The sequence below is a fragment of the Sceloporus occidentalis genome, unplaced genomic scaffold, assembly GCF_023333645.1.
Source record: "Sceloporus occidentalis isolate IW3139 unplaced genomic scaffold, rSceOcc1.0.p SCAF_163, whole genome shotgun sequence".
Classification (NCBI taxonomy): Eukaryota; Metazoa; Chordata; class Lepidosauria; order Squamata; family Phrynosomatidae; genus Sceloporus; species Sceloporus occidentalis.
The window spans coordinates 189,978-211,989 of record NW_028317143.1 but is presented as its reverse complement, the minus strand read 5'-3'; the positions used below and the strand labels follow the sequence as shown (position 1 = coordinate 211,989).

Genomic DNA, 22,012 nt, shown 5'->3' with positions numbered 1-22,012 from the left:
CTATTTTTCATATTGATCTCTATTTGACGTCTGATTAGAAGACGACCTTGAATATAAGACGAGGGGTATTTGCATTTTTCGAGCAAACAGGTAATAAGCCCCAGAATACAGTAGCTTTTAGGTCTACATTATCTAACAGCTGGAATTATTTTAGGGCAATTGAACAGAATCATAAACGGCATAATTCATGTAGTATAACTCATACAGTTTGCAGACTCTGATTTCACGCGCCACCTGCTAAAATTAACCCTTTGGACACACAGCCGGGGGGGGGGGGGGGTTGGTTATTTTGCGTAGGATCCGTGCTGTAAACCTGAAACATGGAATTTGCTACTCAGTTCTTATGTGTTTTCTGGTGAAGTTTCCCCAAAGAGAGGGTTTAACCCCTTGGTGTTGGGTGGCCCAGAAACAGCAGAGCAATCAAAGAAGAAAGAGGATCGCTTGGTAACCCAATTCGACCCCCCCTATTTAACAAACAGGGGACCAAAGCTGGGCTGCTCTACAAAAAGAACTTCTAGAATCCCGCAAACGAAAGATTCCGCCGGTGAATAAAACGAGTAGGTCCGTGGGAACGCTTCCATCATTAGACTAATCCGTGTTACAGCGGAGCCCGCAAGGAACCCTCCCGAAGCAAAACATTTCCTCCATTCTGAACAAATTAACCAACGCCGGGGGGGGGGTTTAGGGTCGTTTGCGAGTGAAGGAGCGCTAATCCCCTTTAATTGTGAGATTAATACAATATCCCCACGCGATCCCGGCGCAGACCGCCGGCCAGCGCCAGCTCATGTTATGTCAACACGGTAAAAAAAAACGGTTAGAATGCGCCACTTACTGTGTATCTCCTTAAAGAAGTACGATCCCACCACGGAGAAGGTCAGCACGGAAATGGGCAACGCGCAGTCCGACAGCATCTCACGCACCCTCGAATGCAGGTACGGGCTGAACGTTCGAGAAAACAGGGACGTTAGAAAATAACATTTCATAAAATTAGTTCAATTCAGGGAAAGCCTGCGGTGCTTAGGAGACCAAGCCCACTGACACGGGTTATCCATACCCCACATCAAGGGCCCGGCCGGCCCCAACGAGAACGTTAAAGAGAATATTAAGATATGCTTCGGTGGTATACGGTGTTGGTAGATCGGCGCCGTCCGCTGATCGAGAACCTTATTTATGAATGGACTGGGTGGGGGAGGGGAGGCCGTGCCCCCCCCGTCGGTCATTACATTGGCCCTCGCTCACCTTTTTTTGAACTGGTACAGCGTGTGACCCAACCAGAGCGTCCCGAACATGAGCATGAGGCTGAGGACGGCGGACTCTCTCCCGTGCTGCGTGTGCTCGTGATCCGCGCTGTCGTTCTGCAGGAGCGAGCCGTTGAGGGCCGACCCGAAAAACACGTCGGGGGTGATGTTCAGGCTCGGCAAGGTTTCCGACGATCCCTTTTCATAATAGGCGTGGGGGTTTGGGACCTCCAGATAATACTTCTTAAAAACTGTGACAGAGCAAAGACAGAACATTAGGTTAACCAGGAGGAATCGGCGCTGGAGAGGGATCCGGACCCCAAAAAGGGACCCTTCGCTGTCATGGATTTTAGAAATTAATTAAAATAAATGTTATGTTTCCGGTTCAAAACTATCCCATTTTTGTGATATAATATTTCTATACTTAAAGATATATGTATAAAGGCACATTACACAAAGTCCTTATCACGCTGCCTTGCAGTAAACAATTGAATGGCTCGGTCTTGATAACCAAAGGGACCCTTTCACTCTATGGAGGAACGGACTTTACATCACCTTCACTACACAGGATAAGATCACTATGGGAACGTTGCCAAAATATCCCATTAATCTCCGTGAAGGTGACCCCTCGGCATCTAACATTCCAATGGGGAGGAATAACTAAGTAGATCCTGAGAACAGGAATTTACCTTTGCTATGGTATACATAATGTGTTCTTGTTTGTTTGTTTTTAGGCAGATAATGCATATTACAGAGGCTTATTTAGTGTACAGATCTGTACTACGTAGGAACAGGCACTAAATACGCTTAAAAAAAAAATTCACCTGCAATTTATTTATTTTTGGGGGTTTTTTTTTGGCTGCAATCCAAAATTGTTTTTAAAAAGTTGCATCAACGTGATGCTGTTCCAAAAAAAAAATTAAAAAAAATTTGCAATTAACAATTAATAGGATTTGCTTAAAGAATAAATGACCATAAATCTAAATGCAGAATTTATTCTTCAATATATATATATATATTTTAACTTAGTCATACTATATTCGCATTATAAACTATACATATTTTTTTTTCCCCACATAAAAGGATGTATTTTCCAAGGACGCCCGGCATAACGGCGCGTTTAGATAAATCGTTGGATCGGTTGGAACGCGGCATTGTGTGACTTCAAGGATTTTAACCACGAACTGGCTGCGCCGGCTTACGTTTCTATAGAAGTTCACGTTTTTACCCTTTCGTTTGCGAATTTCCGGGTTTTGCAAACAGATGATGTGCTGGTGACCCGGCCAAGGTCGCAGGAATAAAAATGTTGAATTCGTGTATTTAAATGTCAAACTTATCATAAATGACGCATATTCCTGGTGCAATATCGCTACTATTTACCCCAAAACAGGATAGCAATTGGAGAAATGGTTTACAAATTTTTTTTTTAGTAGGTATTTGGGACAGAACCTAGAACCTGCCGGCAGTATTGCCCTCCATCACTTTTTCCCCTAATTATTTAAGAACGATACGGCTAAATAAAGAAACTGGTTTCCATGGAGACGCTACCTATCCACTGATTTTCAAACCCATATTATCGCATTATTGGCATATTATTATGCGATCATTCCAGGTCTTCATCCCCACTCTCGGTCTTCTACTAAAATATTCAAAACCTACTGCCTTAAAAAAACAACAAAAAAAACCCTCCACCTCTTTTTAAAGAATTTAAAGGAGAAAAAAAAGTGGTTTTTTTTAAACCAATTTTTTTTTTTTTAACCCCTAAGGACAATGGGTGGTCTTAACCCTTAACCCATTGAAAACAATGCATTTTGAGCCCGTACATGTTGCTCCTTGGGGGCTTTGTCATTAAGGGGTTAAATTGAGTTTTAGGCTATCCAGAGGCCTTAAGGTTCCTTAAGAAGGCCTGCTGAGTCATTAAATGCAACAATAGAAAGTAGCCTGCAACATTAGATAGACATGCTATTTTCTTGGGGGGGGGGGGGGGAGAATTACTTAAAAAATATATTATATATATATACACATATAAAAATAAAAAATATATAAAAATATGAAAAATATTGTTTCCTTTAATACTTTGCGGATTTGCTGGTCAGCAAACGCCGCACTGATGGATGAGGAAGCAGAGGCAGAAGAGGCCGGTTGGTTTGACCAGGTGGCTTTCTATAAAGCGACCGACCTCGTGTGCCCAGGGACTCCAGCCGCTTCAACACTGCTTCCTGCGCTTAAACATCCGCGAGTGCCTGGACGGCCGTGACGGAAGTCTCACTTACACATTTATTAATAAAACGGAGTGGAAGCAATGGCAGAACACAGATATCTGACCTCAGATTAAAAAAAAACAACCCATCAGTTCCATTGAACGTTGTTCTATTTTGTTTTTTTGGACGGGCAATTTAAAGTTTGGGAAAGAAGTCCATAAGAAGCAGGGAAACGGGTCATGGAAAGAAAAAAATTCGTATATTCAGTTCCTCTGGTTGAATGACGGCCTCCGGGGTTCCCGATAAACCGGACACTTTAAAGAACGCGCGCCAAGCAGAGATTCAGAGCATTTCATCGGTTTTTCATCCAGTGTTTTTGGAACGAGATCAGAATCGATGCCCCCGGTATACGATTAAAGATACGATGTTCCCATTTTATGTTTTGGAGTTCTAGTTTCTGCCCCGTAATATAAAGTTTTCAGGCAGCTGCATATCAGCCGTTTGTATGATTCTCGCTCTGTTATCTGATCCCTGATCTACTAAACACCGCGACTCCTTATCATACTGCCTGTAGGGAACAATAGAATGGCTCAGTCTAAATCACCCAGATGGACTCTCTGATGAACAGACTTCATTAGCATCGCCATAAAGCATCAGCTCAGTCACATGACTGACAGCAATGGCGTATTTTTTCATTTTTTTTCAACATCAACCTATATTACCATATACAACACACGGGGGGGGGGGGGATGTTGGGGTTAATACTTATACAGTACCAGATTTCTGCTCAAAGAGAAAAAACAAACATTCTCCTTTAAATAGCTGGGTGTATTCCTGTGGCCCCCCAGGCAAACCCTGTATATTTACCACACTGCCTGCATTTAAACAAATCTCACTGATGATTTTCCGAGCGCTTTTTTCGATTCAGTAAACGCGGGGTGATCTCCGGGGAATTGTGTCGGAAATTCTTTCCTTTGGATATTTATCCTCCTTTCCGATCACTATAGAGGCGATTTATCCGCACCCGCCAGCCGACGCCGGGGTCGGCCCATTACTTACTTTTAATAATCCCTTTGAGTGCGTCCAGCACGAACGTTATGGAAATGAAAAGCGCGATAATCTCCTCCGTGGACCTGCGAAGAAACACGACACAGAGTGAAACGAGAACCGGAGCAGCAGAGAACAGCCCGAGGAAACGCGGGGGCCGGATAATACGGAGAGATATATACACTAGAGCGCTAGGCGGTCAAAGAAAGCGTCTGGAGAATAAGAACCCCCCCCCCTATACTAAACAATCGGGAAGATGTATTGGTGTTACACAGAGGTTCTGGATGTTTGGGTTCCAAGTTCTAGATCAGGATCTTGTTATTAACCCCAAGATTTGCTGAGATAAAACCTTAAGATGCTTCAGCTCTTGATAGACTCTGCCGGCAGATCGGCCCCATTCGGCCCTCACCTAGTCTGCCTACTCTGTAAAGACCTTAATCAGTCGTTGGTCTCGTCTTAGATTCAGGAGCCATATGCCTATCCCATGCATGTTTAATACCCTCACTGTATTACCCTCTACCACTTCTGCTGGGAGGCTGTTCCATTTATGTACCGCTTTCTCAGTAAAGTAAAACTTCCTTACATCCTAAGCCTTTGACTCCCTAGATTCTGGCCTCTTCTTCTAACATTTCCCCTCCTTTGACATAATCTTCCCTCCTGTACCCCATCGATATGAAAACGGGGCGGAAATACCTCTTGAAAAGCTTCATCAGCAGGCTGCAATTAAACAGAGAATAGAGGAAGAGGAAGCAGCTATTCCAGAGGCCGGTCCAGGCGTAAAACGCCTTAAAATCCAGATTGTAGTCATCGCAGATTCCTCGGATCACTGAGGGCAGAAAAGCACCGGGGTGTCAGACATCGGGCTGCGTACGGGCTGCGTAGCGGCAGCGACGTTAGAGCGCAATTACCCGACGTGCGAGTGGATTAGATCTCTATGAAGGCAGACGCGCAGCGCTTCAGGAGCCATAAGCCTATCCCATGCATGTTTAATACCCTCACTGTATTACCCTCTGCCACATCTCCTGGGAGGCTGTTCTGTTCCACAATCCCCTCAGTAAAAGTAAAAAAAAAAAAAATAAAAAAAAATTAAAAGCCAAGGTTGAACTCACCATTTATATATAAAGCCAACGGCGCAGTAGTTAACAGAACAACCAAAGGCTGCCCAGAAAACAGAGCGTAGATGACTCCACCGATACACTGACCGACAATCGTCTTCTGCACGTCTGGAACGAGAGCAGAAAAGGGCACTTAGCGGTGGTGCTCCCAGGACGCGGTGTGCGCATGTACACGTTTACAGTCATAAAGACACCACGCCAGGTCTTCAGTGATGCCCATACGCACATATCATATATTAAACGTACAATAACGCAGTTATTACAGAAGGGAAGCCCTCCCTGCTTTACATCAGGCATACTGCAGGGGGCAGCACTTTACAGGGGCAGGTCAACAACACGGGGAAAACCTCCCCCCCGATTAGAAAATAAAGTAATAGACAAAGGCATGATCAATAACTATTCAGTATCCTATTGATGGGGGAACCAGGTTCCTCATCGACTTGAGGCGTGAATGTATCGGGAAGGGGTCAGGAAGCAGACGTTCCTCATGGGAAGACCATCTGCGGCCCTCGTGCTGCAAACAATACCCTCTCCCCAAATAACTCTTAGCAAGTGAACCCCTTCAGCTACCGGGAGAGATTCCCTAAGAGCTGGAGGAGCTGGTTTTTAGGGGATGAAGCAGCAGCGACACTTACTCGAGAACTCAGAGATACGAGGCCAAGAAAAAAAAAAATACGTTTGGATATCCAACATGAGGGCAAACTTCCTATCCAAACCCCCCATCAACTTAAATACAGGGTTCTCCTACATGAAAGAGGTTTTTTTTTTGTTTTTTTTTTAAGGTATAAGACAGATTTGTATACATTTTACAGAATTCCTACAATCTTTACAGGAACTTCCTGCTCAGACAGTGCTCAAGAAAGTATGCGCAACAGAAAACTCATTCCCCCAGAAGATCATTTTATCTACGGATAAAATCTATGGATCCGTAGGGAAGCTGCATGTGACTATAACAACAAAAAACGATCTTTCACGAAGGAGAATCCTATAGTTTAGGTAAAAACAAACAAACAAAATAAACAAAAAAAACAGTTTTAACCCTTTAGAAGGCTGCATAGGATGTGGAGGAACTGCCAAGTGAGGGGTTCCTGTCCCACCAGCACCCACAGGATTTATCTCTACGGCTCTATCAATGCTTAGTTATTTTTTTTTCCTCTTGGCCACGTATCCCGCCAGAGGGTAAATAAATAGCGTTGCTGCTCAAAACCGCCACTGCTACCCACCTGTTCACTCTGTTCCAAGTTGATAGTTGCAAAACAAATGATCTTCAAAGAAAATCTTACCAATCACCCCTCCAGTGCTTTCATCGTTCAAAGAGCCAAAGGCTATGGAGGGCAGGAGGCACGCAAAGTACAAGAAAATCATAGTAGTTATGTACTTTCCTATGGCCTTGTTATTCCCGATTATACCTGCGGGGGTGGGGAACAGAGCGTTTTAGTAACCCTGAGCGCAGCAGGCAGACCACCGTAACAAGACAAAATACGCATATAACCGGCCTCTACCAGCTGTGACAAGACATATGCGGACTAGGACACCACTCGATAAAATCAGTAATATTAATAGGACGCCACTCGATAAAATCAGTAATATTAATAGGACGCCACTCGATAAAATCAGTAATATTAATAGGACGCCACTCGATAAAATCAGTAATATTAATAGGACGCCACTCGATAAAATCAGTAATATTAATAGGATGGCACTGTCTAAAATCGCTAAATATTGTTATTAATATTATTATAATGGGCACTATAAATTCAATAAATAATATTAATATGGACACTATAAATTCAACCAAAACGTAAATGGGAGGGGCACTCTATAAATTCAATAAGTAATACTAAAATTGTCTTATTAGTTAAATTAGACTTTTCTGAAATTTTAAATTAAATACGTCTGCAAAAAAAATAAAATAAAAATAATAGTAATAAAAAAAAAAAAAAAGGTTTGGATGAATCTGACAGGGTTATCAGAGCCCGGGGGTTATGTGACACCCTTGGCCATGAATTCACTATGTGCCGTGTTCTCTAAGTGTTCTATTAGCTGCATTCTCAGCTTTTCTCTGCGTCTGGATGGATAAAGATTGGAGTCTGACCCTTTTTTTTTTTCTGCATTTATCGTAATAGAAAAGAACTCTTCCTCTAGGACTCGAGAGCTGCTTGGAAGATGGTGTAGAAATGGGTCACACACCATTAGCGTTAAGAAACCCGCACTAAAGTATCCGTTCTCTCGGCGTCTCCTGCGCGGTGTTATAAAGGGAATAATTCTCTAACTGGCTACAAGGCATGGGCGGCGCTCCTCTCCTCCAAAAGCTTTTAATGTTAATTATGGAAATACATTGAAATATATATAAATGCATTCTATGAGACCAACGCTGTCCCTTATGGAGAATTTATGGCCCCTCACGACGCACGAGAGAATATCTTCTAACCCTCAACTGCTTCAATAAAAAAATACTCCACTACGTTTCGTTAATGGCTACGGGCAATGATTTTTTTTTTTTAATTAGATCAATGAAGAAGCCATATTTGCCGGCATACTAGCCAATTCGAGCAATGTGTAAACCTGGGGCAGGGCCAAGGGCCTTAATTACTACATCACAAAATCCTGACAGTTGGCGCCGTGGGACGTACTACTACGTCCTGGTCCTTTAAGCTTCGGTGGGGCTAAATCCCTACCTCGTGTGTCCTCTACCCCAAGTAGTGATCTAACACAACAACATTTAAAAACTATTAAAAAAAGTAAAAAACTAAGTGTAAAAAAAAAAAAAGAAATGCATAAACAAACAAAAAACAAAAAAACCCAAAAACTTACCGTCTGTAAAATCCAGAGGGTATACGGGCAGCCTGCGTGCAATGTCATCGAAAATTCCCTTTCCCACATTGAAAAACTCATGCATCTGGAGAGAGGAAGGAAACGGCATCAGACGAAGACGTCGGTGACAGCGACATTGTATCAGAGGCAGACAGAGACGACGGTTACAAATTGTGACATCTTACAACGTGAAGACGCAAACGAATGGACACCGGACACCCAGATGGTTCATGGAGGATGGAGGATGATGGCGAAAAAAGGGAGACTGCGTGGACAACTCAACGCCGCTGAATGGGGCAACGCGGAACGGAAACACGGACGGAGACTCTGCTCTGTTTTCAGATTGAAGATCGTGCCCCCAATTTGTATTTGTGTCCAGAATTGTCCCCTAAATACCCCTTAAGTTTAAATGATATCTCAAAAGGTTGTTTTGCTCATTAAATGTGTTTATTATTGGCAGTGGCTTTATGAAAAATCCAAACCGGACGACTTATATATCTCTATCTCAGATGAGTTCTAGTATCGCGGATACATTTCTTTCTTGTATAATACTTAAACATTCTGGACATTTAAATTATAGGAAAGAGAACTGTATAAAGTGGAGAGTTCTATGGTTGAAGAACCATGCAATGCTGCTGAAAGAAGAGCCCTAATTTGCCTCAAAAGCTTACAATCTATGGTAATTCAGTTAGCTGATTCAAGAGTTCCTAGTGATCCAAGACACTCGACGCTTGTGAACACTTGTGAAACAACAAGGTGCACAATGGAGAAAGGGTGCACTAGTAGCATCCAGCGTTCCTCCGAAGGCGACGAGCCCTGACACCGGCGAGTGGACTCGATAATTACGTGCTAAATGGTGAGCCGCATAAGGCATTGGACAACGACAGGTCAATGGTTTGCCCACTTTAATGGTAACAATGGTGGAGACAAGGAGGGACAGCGGCGGCAGCACATGGAAAAGCAGAGGAAAGAGGATGGGTGCCAGTAATCTATTACATATACCATGTAGTAATGGTGGAAGCGTATGGCAAGCACTGATAATACAGAGTGATTACCAAGGGCAGTGAAATCTTATATATATATATAAATAAAAGGGAAAATATATATCCTCAAATCCCCTTCGGGACTTAGACGTCGCTGTGTTTCGCGGATCCTAACGTATTGTGTCAGTTATTTCACCTTGCAGTGTACCTGTCCTAATCGGGTCACGTGACTAACGAAAGACTTCATTAGCATAATCAGGACTTCATTAGCATTGCCATAAAGCATCATCTCCAGAGCTGCAGATCTTCTAACTTGTTTATTTCAGCGGTTAATATATCGCTTTGGGACTCTGTATCGCAGCAGATAAGTGCTATGGCTCTCGTGTGAATGGAAACGCTGTATTGCCAGTAAGCCCACATTAATAATGCCCTATAACAGTCATGGAGCATTGAATGGCAGGACCACGGGCTGGCTGGTCTGCGAGGGAGGGATGTACCCGCGTTGGGTACATGACAATAAATGTCACCTACTAAGTGCCAACTTTTTCCACCTGAAGCCCCAGGGGCTCAACAGCCCTCCTGCAGAACCTTTAGAAGAGCCGAGCTGTTGGCCCTGTTACCTATAGATAGCCCCATGTGGTTAGTATAGTCCCGGCCCTCTAGCCAAAGCGTTAAGCGTATGTAGTGAAAGCTGCCAGCCAGCCCCTGGGTCATACTACAGTAAGAAGGCTGTCCACAGGCATCAGACACAGACCAGCAGGCAGAAGAAGGGTTGGTGGCAGACCTGTCTGGGGTGCCCAGTGGTTGGAACAAGAAGCAGATCCTCCAGGGGGGGGAGGGGGGAGAGAAAAAAAAAGCAAGAACAGAAAATAAAACATATGCATAAAAATACATTAATACAGCTCATAGTATGACATCTGCAGCAAAAGGATGCAAGATCTCCAATAACCCCGAGCAGCTGTATGTGACCACAGGGGGTCCTCCTGCTTCTCCTTCATTGGTCACAAGTAAGGTTCCAACTGGGAACACTGACACACGGGGGGTGGGACCCTTCCAACTGGGAACACGGACACATGGGGGGGCTTCCAACTGGGAACGCGGACACACGGGGGGTGCGACCCTTCCAACTGGGAACACGGACCCACGGGGGAGCTTCCAACTGGGAACACGGACACACGGGGGAGCTTCCAACTGGGAACACGGACACACGGGGGAGCTTCCAACTGGGAACACGGACACACGGGGGGGTGCGACCCTTCCAACTGGGAACACGGACACACGGGGGGCTTCCAACTGGGAACACGGACACACAGGGGGTGCGACCCTTCCAACTGGGAACACGGACCCACGGGGGGTGCGACCCTTCCAACTGGGAACATGGACACATGGGGGGGGCTTCCAACTGGGAACACGGACACACGGGGGGGTGCGACCCTTCCAACTGGGAACACGGACACACGGGGGGGTGCGACCCTTCCAACTGGGAACACGGACCCACGGGGGGTGCGACCCTTCCAACTGGGAACACGGACACAAGGGGGGGGCTTCCAACTGGGAACACGGACCCACGGGGGGTGCGACCCTTCCAACTGGGAACACGGACACACGGGGGGACGACCCTTCCAACTGGGAACACGGACCCACGGGGGGGGGGGGCTTCCAACTGGGAACACTGACATACATTAACGTTCCACCTTGGAACACTGACACACATTAAAGGGACAGTCATCAGTCAAGATGCAAACGTATTAGATTGGGTGGACGGCCCATTGGCTGCCTGACTTAACCCTTCAGGGTAAGTAAATGGCCGGTGAGCGGATATGAACGCTCGGAAGACCTACCTTTAAAGGTTTGTGGCTGTGCATCTTGTGGCTGTCGCTGACAGACGTGTGCCGGTTTACGACCGTCAAGAGGTGTCTCTGATGCACCAAGGCTTCCTTAAACTCCTCTTCCGTTTTGGTTTCTAAAAGCTTCTGCCGAAAAGTGATATCAGAAAACATGGTTGCAAACGTTCTCCCGACCTCCGTGGCGGTCTTGGTGCTTTTCTGTAATACAAGGGACAAAAAAAAAAAAAAAAAAAAAGTTATAAGCGAAATGAAACGGGGAGGAAAAAAAAAACAAAAAACGAGGTATCCCAAACCTTAGAAGATACAAATTGTATCTAAAGGGGGTTTCTTTAACGAGTTTGTGTCCCGTGAGGATCTACAATGGCTGCCCTGCACAACACATCCCAGCCTGCCCCCTGCGCATGCACAATTATCATATACAATCGATAAAGCCGAGATGCCCATTCGCACAAACACTCCGGGGCCGCGGAATTTATTTGTAGCATTGACAGTATTAATAGGAGCCCCTTGGCCCTGTGACCACCCCTGATCAAGTTGTTCTTAAAGGGCCAGTCTAATGCCTTTAAAAATTAGTGGGGAGGTGGAGAGTAAGCGTGCAAAATACTCAATTTAAAGGCGGCACGATGAGGCATCGCTCTGATCTCTGTTTATTTACAAGCTTAAAAATGTAAAAAAAAAAACAAAAAAAATAAATCGCCAAACCGGCCGAAACCCCCCCGACCATTTATTTCAATTCATGTTTTGCCTAAAGCGGTTCAGACACTTTGTAAAACGTCTTGGCAAAGATTAAAAGAACGTTCGTATTTCACACTTCCCAGAAACACTTAAGCCATTGATTCTTTCATTTTAACATATAAATATGTTTTTATTTATACACCCCCCCCCCCTCATTTTACATTGCCAAGTGGCTTATTCAACCTCCAACCCAAGATGGCTCAAAAATGTGCAGTAGCGGGCAGCATTTGGAGCCCAGGGGCAAAAATAGATAGAAAAAAAAAAAAAAATGAAAAGGGGCCAAAACTAAATGCAAAAGAAAAAAAAAATATTCTAAGATTCCCAAATGAAATGCTTAAAACGTTCCATAATTACACAGCACATACAGAGAAGAACATTACGAGTCCTATATAATTTGTATTTTATTATTAATATTTTGTTTTATTATTTTATTATTATTTTTATTATTTATATATTTTTTTTGTTATTCTAAGCATGCGCTGCCCTGCTGTGAATTGTTGTCGGGCTTTCTGACCACTCACTCCGTATTATTTTAATCCTCATATCTGGGTATTCTGAGCACTAGCGAGGCCGGGGAGCCCCCCATTCTTTTTCTGCGTTTGCCGTTATTTACGGGTATAACCGATTCAAACAAATGAATGCATTTCCTCTTCCAAATGACTGAATGGGCCTTTAGAGAAAGAACTCGCAAATTAACTCAATTGACTGCTTTTTTTTTTTTTTTCTTACTAAAAGTTTCTGGAAGCAAAAATGTGCATTTAATAAAAGGTTTGGAAGCCAGAATGAAAGATGAATTGAGCTCCGAAGGCGGCGGCGGGAGTAGAACTCAGCAGCGCCCGGCTATCGTGAAGTGTCATTAACGCGGCTTCATGGGATATGATATATAAATATATATATGATAGATAGATATAATATACACACAGATCTGATTTTTGCATAATACAGAGTTTTCAAGCGGCTGCATAATTGCAACAACGTTCTCGCTCTATTATCTGAGCCCAATCTACTAGACAAACACCCAAAAGAATGGCTCAGTTTTAATCACCCAGCAGGACACTAATGAAAGTCTCTGGAGGAACGGACTTCATTAGCATTGCCATAAAGCAGCAGCCCAGTGTGATGTCTGTGCAGGGAAGTTATATCACTGTACCCAGCGCTGGGTGGGTGGGGGAGGGGGTTATTGTACCCAGCGCTGGGGAGGAAAGGGGGGGGGGGTTACTGTACCCAGCGCTGGGGGTAGTTTTAATAATATTATTTCTGTCATCAACAGTGGCTTGAAACCCGAACTTACCATTTTAGGAGGAGCCAGAACCAGAATGACGAACCTCACTTCGCAGGAGTTCTCGCCCCAGTTCTGCGGCCTCTCCAGTCGGCTGATGCAAACGTGTCGCCTCTGAAGGGATTTTATAGTGCAACTATACGGGCAAAAAACAAAAAGGGGGTTAGGTGTGAAGACCGAGCCCCCTAGATTTCCAGGGAGGGGTTTCAGCGCATGTTTCTGATAACGTTACTACTACACGAAGAATTCATTTCAAGTCACAATTAACTCAACATGCGTATCCTCCATACAGGAACAATAATGAGATCAAAAGACAGAGGATATGACATCATTATCCCATGACCCAGCATCACCACACAAGGCAGCCGAAGTAGTAGTGTCTGGATCTACCGCCTCCCACAAACACTTTCTACCCGCCGTCTATGAAAAGTACAGAGCGGTATGAAGCTTTATCCCACGGCATAAGAGATCCAGGCTCTATAACAGAGACAAAGCACCATTTCTTCATTGCCCTGTAACACAGAATCGCCTACGGTGCATGCCAGAGCTGGAAAATACTTATATTAAAAAAATATATTTTCATGTTTTCATACGAGACAACCCCCCCCCCTGCAAAATGAAAAAAAAAATTAGAGAAAAAAAGAAAATGAAGAAAAAAAAATGAAAAAAAATAAATAATTAGCCTTTTTTTTTTTTTTTTAAGGATTACCCCCGCTTCAATAATTCAAACAGAATGTGATATAATGTGTATGGTGTAAAATAAATTAAAAAAAAAAACAAAAAAAAAAAAAAACGTGCTGGACTTAAGAACAAGGACCGCTCTGAATGGGCTCATTGTTCCTCGCAGATCCAAACAACGAACTCTTAAGCATATCCACATGGAGGGTTTCACCAGCGAACGGGTATTCCACGGACTCTTTGATGGTTAAATTGCCAGTTTTATGCAATAGAGAAAAAAAAACCAAAAAAAAAAACTTGGCAGCCAAACCAAGAGCTCCGTGTCGGTTCCACTAAACGCAGCAAGATTCTTTCCCTATTATCTGAAATCTCTCTGGAATCACGGAAGGAACGTCTCGTTCTTTTTCACTTTATGATTAAAAGGTCCCTTTTAAGCGTTTTATCTTCTTTAAAGCTGCGACCGAACAATCTGCCCTCGAGGTGCCCATGGATATGAATCGGATTAACCCCGAACTCCGAGTATTGGCCGTTTTATTCTGAAAGATTTCGGCGACCCGGGGAGACCGCCTGGTTTATTTAGTCTATTAGTATATAGTAAATATATATTATTATTCATATATATTATTGTTCCATTTGTAGAAGTGGAGATCAGCGGCAGCCCGTGGCAGAGCCAGCATTATCTGATCAATTTCCTGTCCCCACGGCATACATCGTAATCCGTATACGTTCAGCGTATAGAACGCAGAGAGATTTTCTCGAAGGACATTTTTCACCGCTTGAGTTCAGGGTTAGCGTGCAGCCCACGTAATACTCACATAATGCAGAGCCAAGACTGCTGGTACTGGACGCCAGTGGCCGTCGCTGTGACCCCCTGAATCGTATCGGAGAGAAGGTGAACTGCAAAGAAAGGAAAAACAAAAACGTAAAGACAAATCCCAGAGTATTCTGATTTTAAGGTGACCTGCGGCCCAAAGGCGGACAGGGCACGCTCTACGCGCGGGTACTCTGCCCGGCACGCTCTACACGCGGGTACTCTGCCCGGCACGCTCTACACGGGGGTACTCTGCCCGGCACGCTCTACACGCGGGTACTCTGCCCGGCACGCTCTACACTGCACACTCTACACGCGGGTACTCTGCACTGCACACTCTACACGCGGGTACTCTGCCCGGCACGCTCTACACTGCACACTCTACACGCGGGTACTCTGCACTGCACACTCTACACGCGGGTACTCTGCCCGGCACGCTCTACACGCGGACACATACGTGCACAGGCCTGGCTGATGTGTCTTCTACAACTCACCAGAGACAAGAAGGGTGAATGATTGGAAATGAACAGAACTTTGTTATTTAAAGGGACCCCCAGCAGGGGGCGTTTAATGCTTGCCGAGCGTCCCTTTAAATTTTTGTTAGGTCTGGAGCGTCCCTGTAAATGGGATTGACCGACAATATTTATGCTCGGGGACACAACATGCATCTAAAAGCGTCTCTAGTGCTTCGCCAAACGATACCCTAAAGACTACCACGTGGAAAGCAAATGATCACATATTGTACATTTTTATTAAGAAATTTTGTATATTCAAGAAAAACAATTTACTTTTTATGTATTTTTATTTTGTTTATTTTTTTGTATTAATTCTATTAAATTTATTATTCTTATTGTTATTTTTTTCACCGCCGATGCGTTCTCATTACCAGCACAGAACATTCAAAAGAAAAATACATTCAAAAAGTGGATTTCAGCGGCTGCCAGATAAAAGGCAGCATCCGGCTGCCGAGGCCGAAGCTTTATGCCGGCGTTCTCTCTGTATATCTGCTTGTGTCTATTACCTCCCAAACGCCCCGATTTAGTATAGTCAGTCCCTTCATTGAGACCCAAATGGCTCTGTTCCCCTCTCCTTTCCTGGCATACAGGGTAATTATAAAGAGCCATCAGAGCAATCAGCAAGCCTGGTTCAGAACAGCTCTCTATAAAAATATTAATTATAATACATTTAAAGCGGCGGCGGGTCTTTATCACCTAAATCCCGCTACTATCACACTATTTTGTGGAGTCCCAAGCAGGAAGTTGTACGCAACTTCCTGTTCTCTCCCGGCACGTGCCCAAAACCCTTCCCAAGTTCCCCCGTTATCATTAAAGGCAATCCATGAGAAAAGTATAATTAAAGAAAAAAAAATAAATAAAAAAAATACAAAAAAATTTCCCTTATTCTGCAATTTTTCCCCCCAAAGCACCAATAAAGAATTTTAGAATGTTGAGCCATTCAAATTTAGATTTAAATTAATTTTGTTTCCGTGCGCTTCTACATTTCTTCCCCTCCCCCGCCCTGTAAACAGAGAAGGGTCCACAAAGCGTTGTGAAGCGGAGCGGGTCTGACGGCTGGCGATCGATCGCCGTCTGGCAGCCGTTTCACCCCCCCCCCCCATGCGCTGGAAGGAATTACACGGTCTTGGTGATCAACGGTAACGAGTCATCTCCGAAATATTCACGGAGAGAGAAGACAGAAACGCTAATTGGCATCCCCTCCGTCTGCGACTTCATTCAATCAGCGACCCGAGCAGCTCTCTCGGTGCCAGAAACCGGAGTAAACATTGGAATTCTGCATTATTATTATTATTATTATTATTGCATCAACAGCGTCTGCGTCCGGCCCCCGTTTATTTCTCTCAATATGTGATAAACGAAAAAGAAAATAAGGAAAAGGAAAAGAGCGAGGAGGAAATCTACAAACGACACAAGACTAGGGCTGCAACTAACGATTATTTTCATAATCGATTAGCTGGCCGATTATTTTTTCGATTAATCGATTAATCGGATAAAAAAATGAATGTACATTTTTTATTTATTTAAAATAATGTAATAAACAAATTATATTAAATACAAACAGCAGAATAAAAAAAACTTTGATAAAATGCATTTCTTGCCTTTATTTCGCAACCAGCCCCCCCCAATTTATGCACGTTTGAGCCCAGGCTTGCCACGCTGCCTCCCAGACATGCCACGCTGCCTCCCACATATACCACTCCACGCTGCCTCCCACATATGCCACTCCACGCTGCCTCCCACATATGCCACTCCACGCTGCCTCCCAGACATGCCACGCTGCCTCCCACATATGCCACTCCACGCTGCCTCCCACATATACCACTCCACGCTGCCTCCCACATATGCCACTCCACGCTGCCTCCCAGACATGCCACGCTGCCTCCCACATATGCCACTCCACTCTACCCCCACATATGCCACTGTGCCTGATACACCTTATACCCCGATACACCACTCCATCCTCCCCAGACATGCCATCCTGCCCTCCCCACATATGCCACTCCACTCTACCCCCAGATATGCCACTGTGGCCCCAGATCTGCCTTATACACCCTGATACACCACTCTGTCCTCCCCAGACATGCCACACTGCCCTCCCCACATATGCCTTATATAATGTATATGCCTTATACCCCCAGATATGTCACTCCGTCCTCCCCAGATATGCCATATACCCCCCAGATATCTCATAGTCCCCTCATAGAGTCACAGACCATACTTTTATAAATAAGTACTGGGTTAATCTTCACTGCCCCCAGGATTTAGATTCCCCTTAGTTTGCCCCCCTTTATCTCTAACTGCACCTTAAGTTAACTTTAATAAATTAATAAAATTAACCCTCAGTCCTCATCATTAAATTAACCCTAAACACCCCATTAACCATAACTGCCCCTAAATTAACCATAAAGACCCCATCAACCACAGCATCCGCTAAATTAACCCTAAAGACCCCATGAACCACAACAGCCCCTAAATTAACCCTAAACATACCATTAACCAAAACTGCCTCAAATTAACCCCAAACACCCCATTAACCATAGCTGCCCCTAAATTAACCCTAAACACCACATTAACCATAGCTGCCCCTAAATTAACCCTAAACACCCTATTAACCATAACTGTCCCTAAATGATCCCTAAACACCCCATTAACCATAACTGCCCCTAAATGAACCCTAAACACCCCATTAACCATAACAGCCCCTAAATTAACCCCCACCTCCCCTAACTTTCAGCAGCCCAAATATTAATGTTATACTTACAGTTAGATGAGTGTCACAGCCATGTGGTTCTGGCCTTCTGGGAGAAGGAAGGGGGCGGGGCCAGTTGTCACAGTGATTACAGGGAGGGGCTGGTAAGTAGGAGCTGCTGCTGTGAGTCACTAAAACGGATTATATAATGAGGGGGATTTTTCAGAGCGTTTGCTCTGAAAAAACCCTCATTTAATAATCGATAAAAATCGATTCAACTAATCGATAATGAAATTCGTTTGCAACGATTTTCATTATCGATTATTATCGATTAGTTGTTGCAGCCCTACACAAGACCGTAGCTACAATCACTCCAAATGGCTGGAGGGACTGTTTTGTTTTAGGGGGCATAAGTCATTATGGGGGCTTTAAAAAAATTGGAATCCCTGGGGTCAGTGGAAATGACTAAAAAGGTGAAAAGCAGTACCCAGGTGTCCTTGTAACGCCACAATGGAAGTTGAATCCCCCGACCTTCATCTTTGGGGGTCGCGCCTGTTTGAAGGTTTATGTAACCCCCTTCCTTTTCCCCCCGTGGGGCATCAGAGGAGCGGAGAAGGGCATAGCGGCTGGAAGCCCAAACAGGGACTTGGCAAGACTAAACCCAGACACTTGTAATGCGCAACGTCGAAGGCGTTGGGTACATTTTAGTCCTGTGAGTTCTTCCCGACGCATTTTGCTCCTCCGTCTATTTATCAGATGATCCCTACACCCGTCTAGATCTAAACCGCATCTCGGGTAATCTGGAGACAGTGATACAGCAGCCATTCCCGAAGAATAAAGCAATCCCGAAAGAATTCTGGACCTGCCGACCCATCGGGCGGTGACGAGGAGAAGAAGAAAAGGAAAAAGCTGCGGCGTTCCCACTAAAGTTCACGGCTTCCTTGTCTCCTAACGGGCAGATCTTTCCTTTGAAGCCAAGTATTATGCCAGGTTCCAGAAACTGTGCGCCAAAGTCTATGACATCATACTTTAGCAGCTCCAGTCACTGACATCAGAGATAAGGACACAGCGGGATATGGGGAGGAAGAATAGATGATGTCTAACAGCGCGACAAAATGGCGTTTTTTTTATATATATATATTTTTTAACCCGGTTCTAGTCTGGGTTACAAAATATTTAAAAAATAAATAAACTTTTTTGCTTATATATCATGGCCCATAACAGGGGCTGATAAATATAAATACCGTACTAAACATTCTATTCAGTGGCCGGACACAAGTGACACAGTAGGGTTACACGTTCTGGGGACGCTCACCGTTGCCCTCCCTGGGAGCTCCGGAGTCCGTGAATAAAGTGCTCATGATTTTCTCGAAGTTGCAGGTGGGCTCCGCGTTTTCGGGGTCTTCCACAAAGTGCTTTAGCATTTCCCGAAGGATGTCGTCCAGAGAGGTTGCCGTCTCGTCCAGGATAATGCTGGCTTTGGCAAGGAAGCCATCGAGGTCCCGGTGCGCCCGCACCTCCTCCTCGAAGTTCTTTAATTTTAGATACTGCGCAAAAAAAAAAACAAAAACAAAAAACAGGCATTAGTTAAAAGACCCCCAAAAGAAGACAATTCAATAGTACTAGCACGAAGCTGTTCTTCGGGTCAGAATCTGCGGTCAGACCAGATCCAGTAAGCCAAGGAGAAAAATCACAATATGCTATAACAAACATAAAATCAACACACATTTATATAAAATACATAACATATACCGTATTTGCTCGATTATAAGACGAGGTTTTTTCCCCAGAGCAAATGCTCTGAAAAATACCCCTCTCGTCTTATAATCGGGGTCGTCTTATAATCAGACCTCAAATAGGTCTGACTAAGATCCAGACCCCCGGCAGCGATGCAGGGGACCTGGATCCTCCTGTGTTATGCCCCCCCCACAATTTACCGGTGCTTCTGAGTCCCCGGTGCTTAGTCCGGGCAGCCTGTAGAGCTCTACGTGATTCGCGTAGAGCGGAAGTTGTCTACGCGAATACACGCTGCCCGGACTAAGCACCGGGGACTCAGAAGCACCGGTAAGTTTGGAGGAGGGAGGGGGAGGGAGTGTTAAATGGGGGGTGTAAGGCATTTCTGGAGGCAGAGTGCTCTGTGAAATGCCTTTTAACCCCCTTAATGCCACTCTGCCTCCAGAAATGCCTTTTAACCCTCTATACGCCACTCTGCCTCCTGAAATGCCTTATACCTCCCTATATACCACTCTGCCCCATAATATGCCTTTTAACCCCCTAAGTGCCAGAGTGGCATATAGGGGTATAAGGCATTTCATGGGGCACAGTGGCACATAGGGGGTCAAAAGGCATATCATGGGGCACAGTGGCATATAGAGGGTTAAAAGGCATATCATGAGGCACAGTGGCATATATGGGGTATAAGGCATTTCTGGGGCAGAGTGGCAAGCCTGGGGGCAGATGTGCATAACTGGGTGGGGGGCAGGTTGAAAAAAAAGGAAATAAAAACAAAATATTTTTCTCAATCGTAGCTTTTATTAATAAACAATAGTTTAGATGAATTAGCATTTACTTATAACCGAGCAAAAACGGTAATAATAGTATATAAATATATAACATAATATAATAGTATATAATATATAAACATAATATAATAGTATAAAATATATAACAATAGCATATAATATATAATCATATAATATATAACATAATAACATATATTATATATATAACAATACAACAGAATAATAGCATATAATATATAACATAACATAATAGCATATAATACATAAACATCGTACAATATATAACATAATAGCATATATTATATATATATATATAATATAATAGTATATAATATATAACAATATAATAGCATATAATATATAAACATCATATAATATATAACATAATTATATATATAACATAATATAATTCAGCTGTGTCAACCAAACCGTTCATAATCTGATTGATGGAAATTACTTGATCCAACCCCAAACCCGACGATTTAAATTACACTGGAAGCCGGAGAAGAACAAAAAAAAATAATAAAAAAAAAAATGTAAAAAGTTGAAAGTTGTATTTTGCTTAAAAATCCAGAACCAGCCGTTTCCGCTGTTGGGGTTTATTGAGACAGTAAGGGGATAAATTGAATTAAAGCCGCATTCTCCCTATGAATCACGTCTAGAAGAAACAATGCCCGCAGGGTCACACGAGACCGCAGCGTAATTAAAAGATCCCCGCTTTATATAACGTAACGGGTTAAGGACACTTTGGGAATGTCTTTTATAACTCGCCAGAAATGCGGAATTCTTGTAATGAAACGCGTTTTGTCCTGGAGAAGGTAAACAGACAAAAAAAACAAAAACCCAAAACTAGGAGGATGAGACAGATTATTGGTTCACAGCATATTTATTTAATAAAAAATAATTAAAAACTCCCTGATTGTCACTCAATATTTACATTTCTGTTACCACTTTCTACAATTTTACTGAATTTTAAGCTCTGCTTTTTTGTCCTTTTTAGCAGTATTTAAAACCCCAGAAAGAGGGGGTTAAGATTTTATTATTGTAATTATTATTATTTATTTTATTTAGAACTTTAACCTCTCCTTCCTTGAACTCCTGGCGACTGGGGACATCTTTTCAGTTCGAAATAATACAACCAAAAGTGTTTCAATTAAGTTTTTTGGTTTTTTTTCTATAAATCATCTGATCAGGTTTATTTAAATTAGCGATTCATCTTAATCAGGAGAAGCGGAATAAAAAGCGCCAATCTTACCTTTCGTGAAGTATGCAGCAATACACAGCCGGAACTCTCGTTTTCTGCTGAAATTCAATAAAAGCTCGATGTTAAATAGATGCAATGATAATATAAATACTTTATATTCAGTATATATAATTATATATATATATATATATATATATATATATATATATATATATATATATATATATATATATATATAATGTGATATACAGAATATCCCACAAGGCTCGAGCTTTAGGTAAACCGTAGACGAACCAAACTTCAGAGCGTGGCGAAGAGTCCGAGCGGGAGC

At 43.4% G+C, this 22,012-nt stretch overlaps 1 protein-coding gene across 1 annotated transcript in view; it reads right to left on the bottom strand.

The window, feature by feature from the left end:
• LOC149279512 (solute carrier family 4 member 11-like) overlaps positions 1–22,012 on the bottom strand; it is a 43,181-nt gene that overhangs the window by 5,172 nt on the left and 15,997 nt on the right. Inside the window, exons 4-15 of the mRNA XM_089501079.1 lie at positions 21,733–21,779; positions 19,271–19,502; positions 14,753–14,834; positions 13,272–13,395; positions 11,240–11,443; positions 8,416–8,500; positions 6,885–7,010; positions 5,596–5,709; positions 5,180–5,312; positions 4,499–4,572; positions 1,240–1,489; positions 833–939 (exon numbers count right to left, since the gene is read on the bottom strand). Coding sequence (XP_089357205.1) covers positions 833–939; positions 1,240–1,489; positions 4,499–4,572; positions 5,180–5,312; positions 5,596–5,709; positions 6,885–7,010; positions 8,416–8,500; positions 11,240–11,443; positions 13,272–13,395; positions 14,753–14,834; positions 19,271–19,502; positions 21,733–21,779 — 1,578 coding nt within the window. The remainder of the gene's footprint in view (positions 1–832; positions 940–1,239; positions 1,490–4,498; positions 4,573–5,179; positions 5,313–5,595; positions 5,710–6,884; positions 7,011–8,415; positions 8,501–11,239; positions 11,444–13,271; positions 13,396–14,752; positions 14,835–19,270; positions 19,503–21,732; positions 21,780–22,012) is intronic.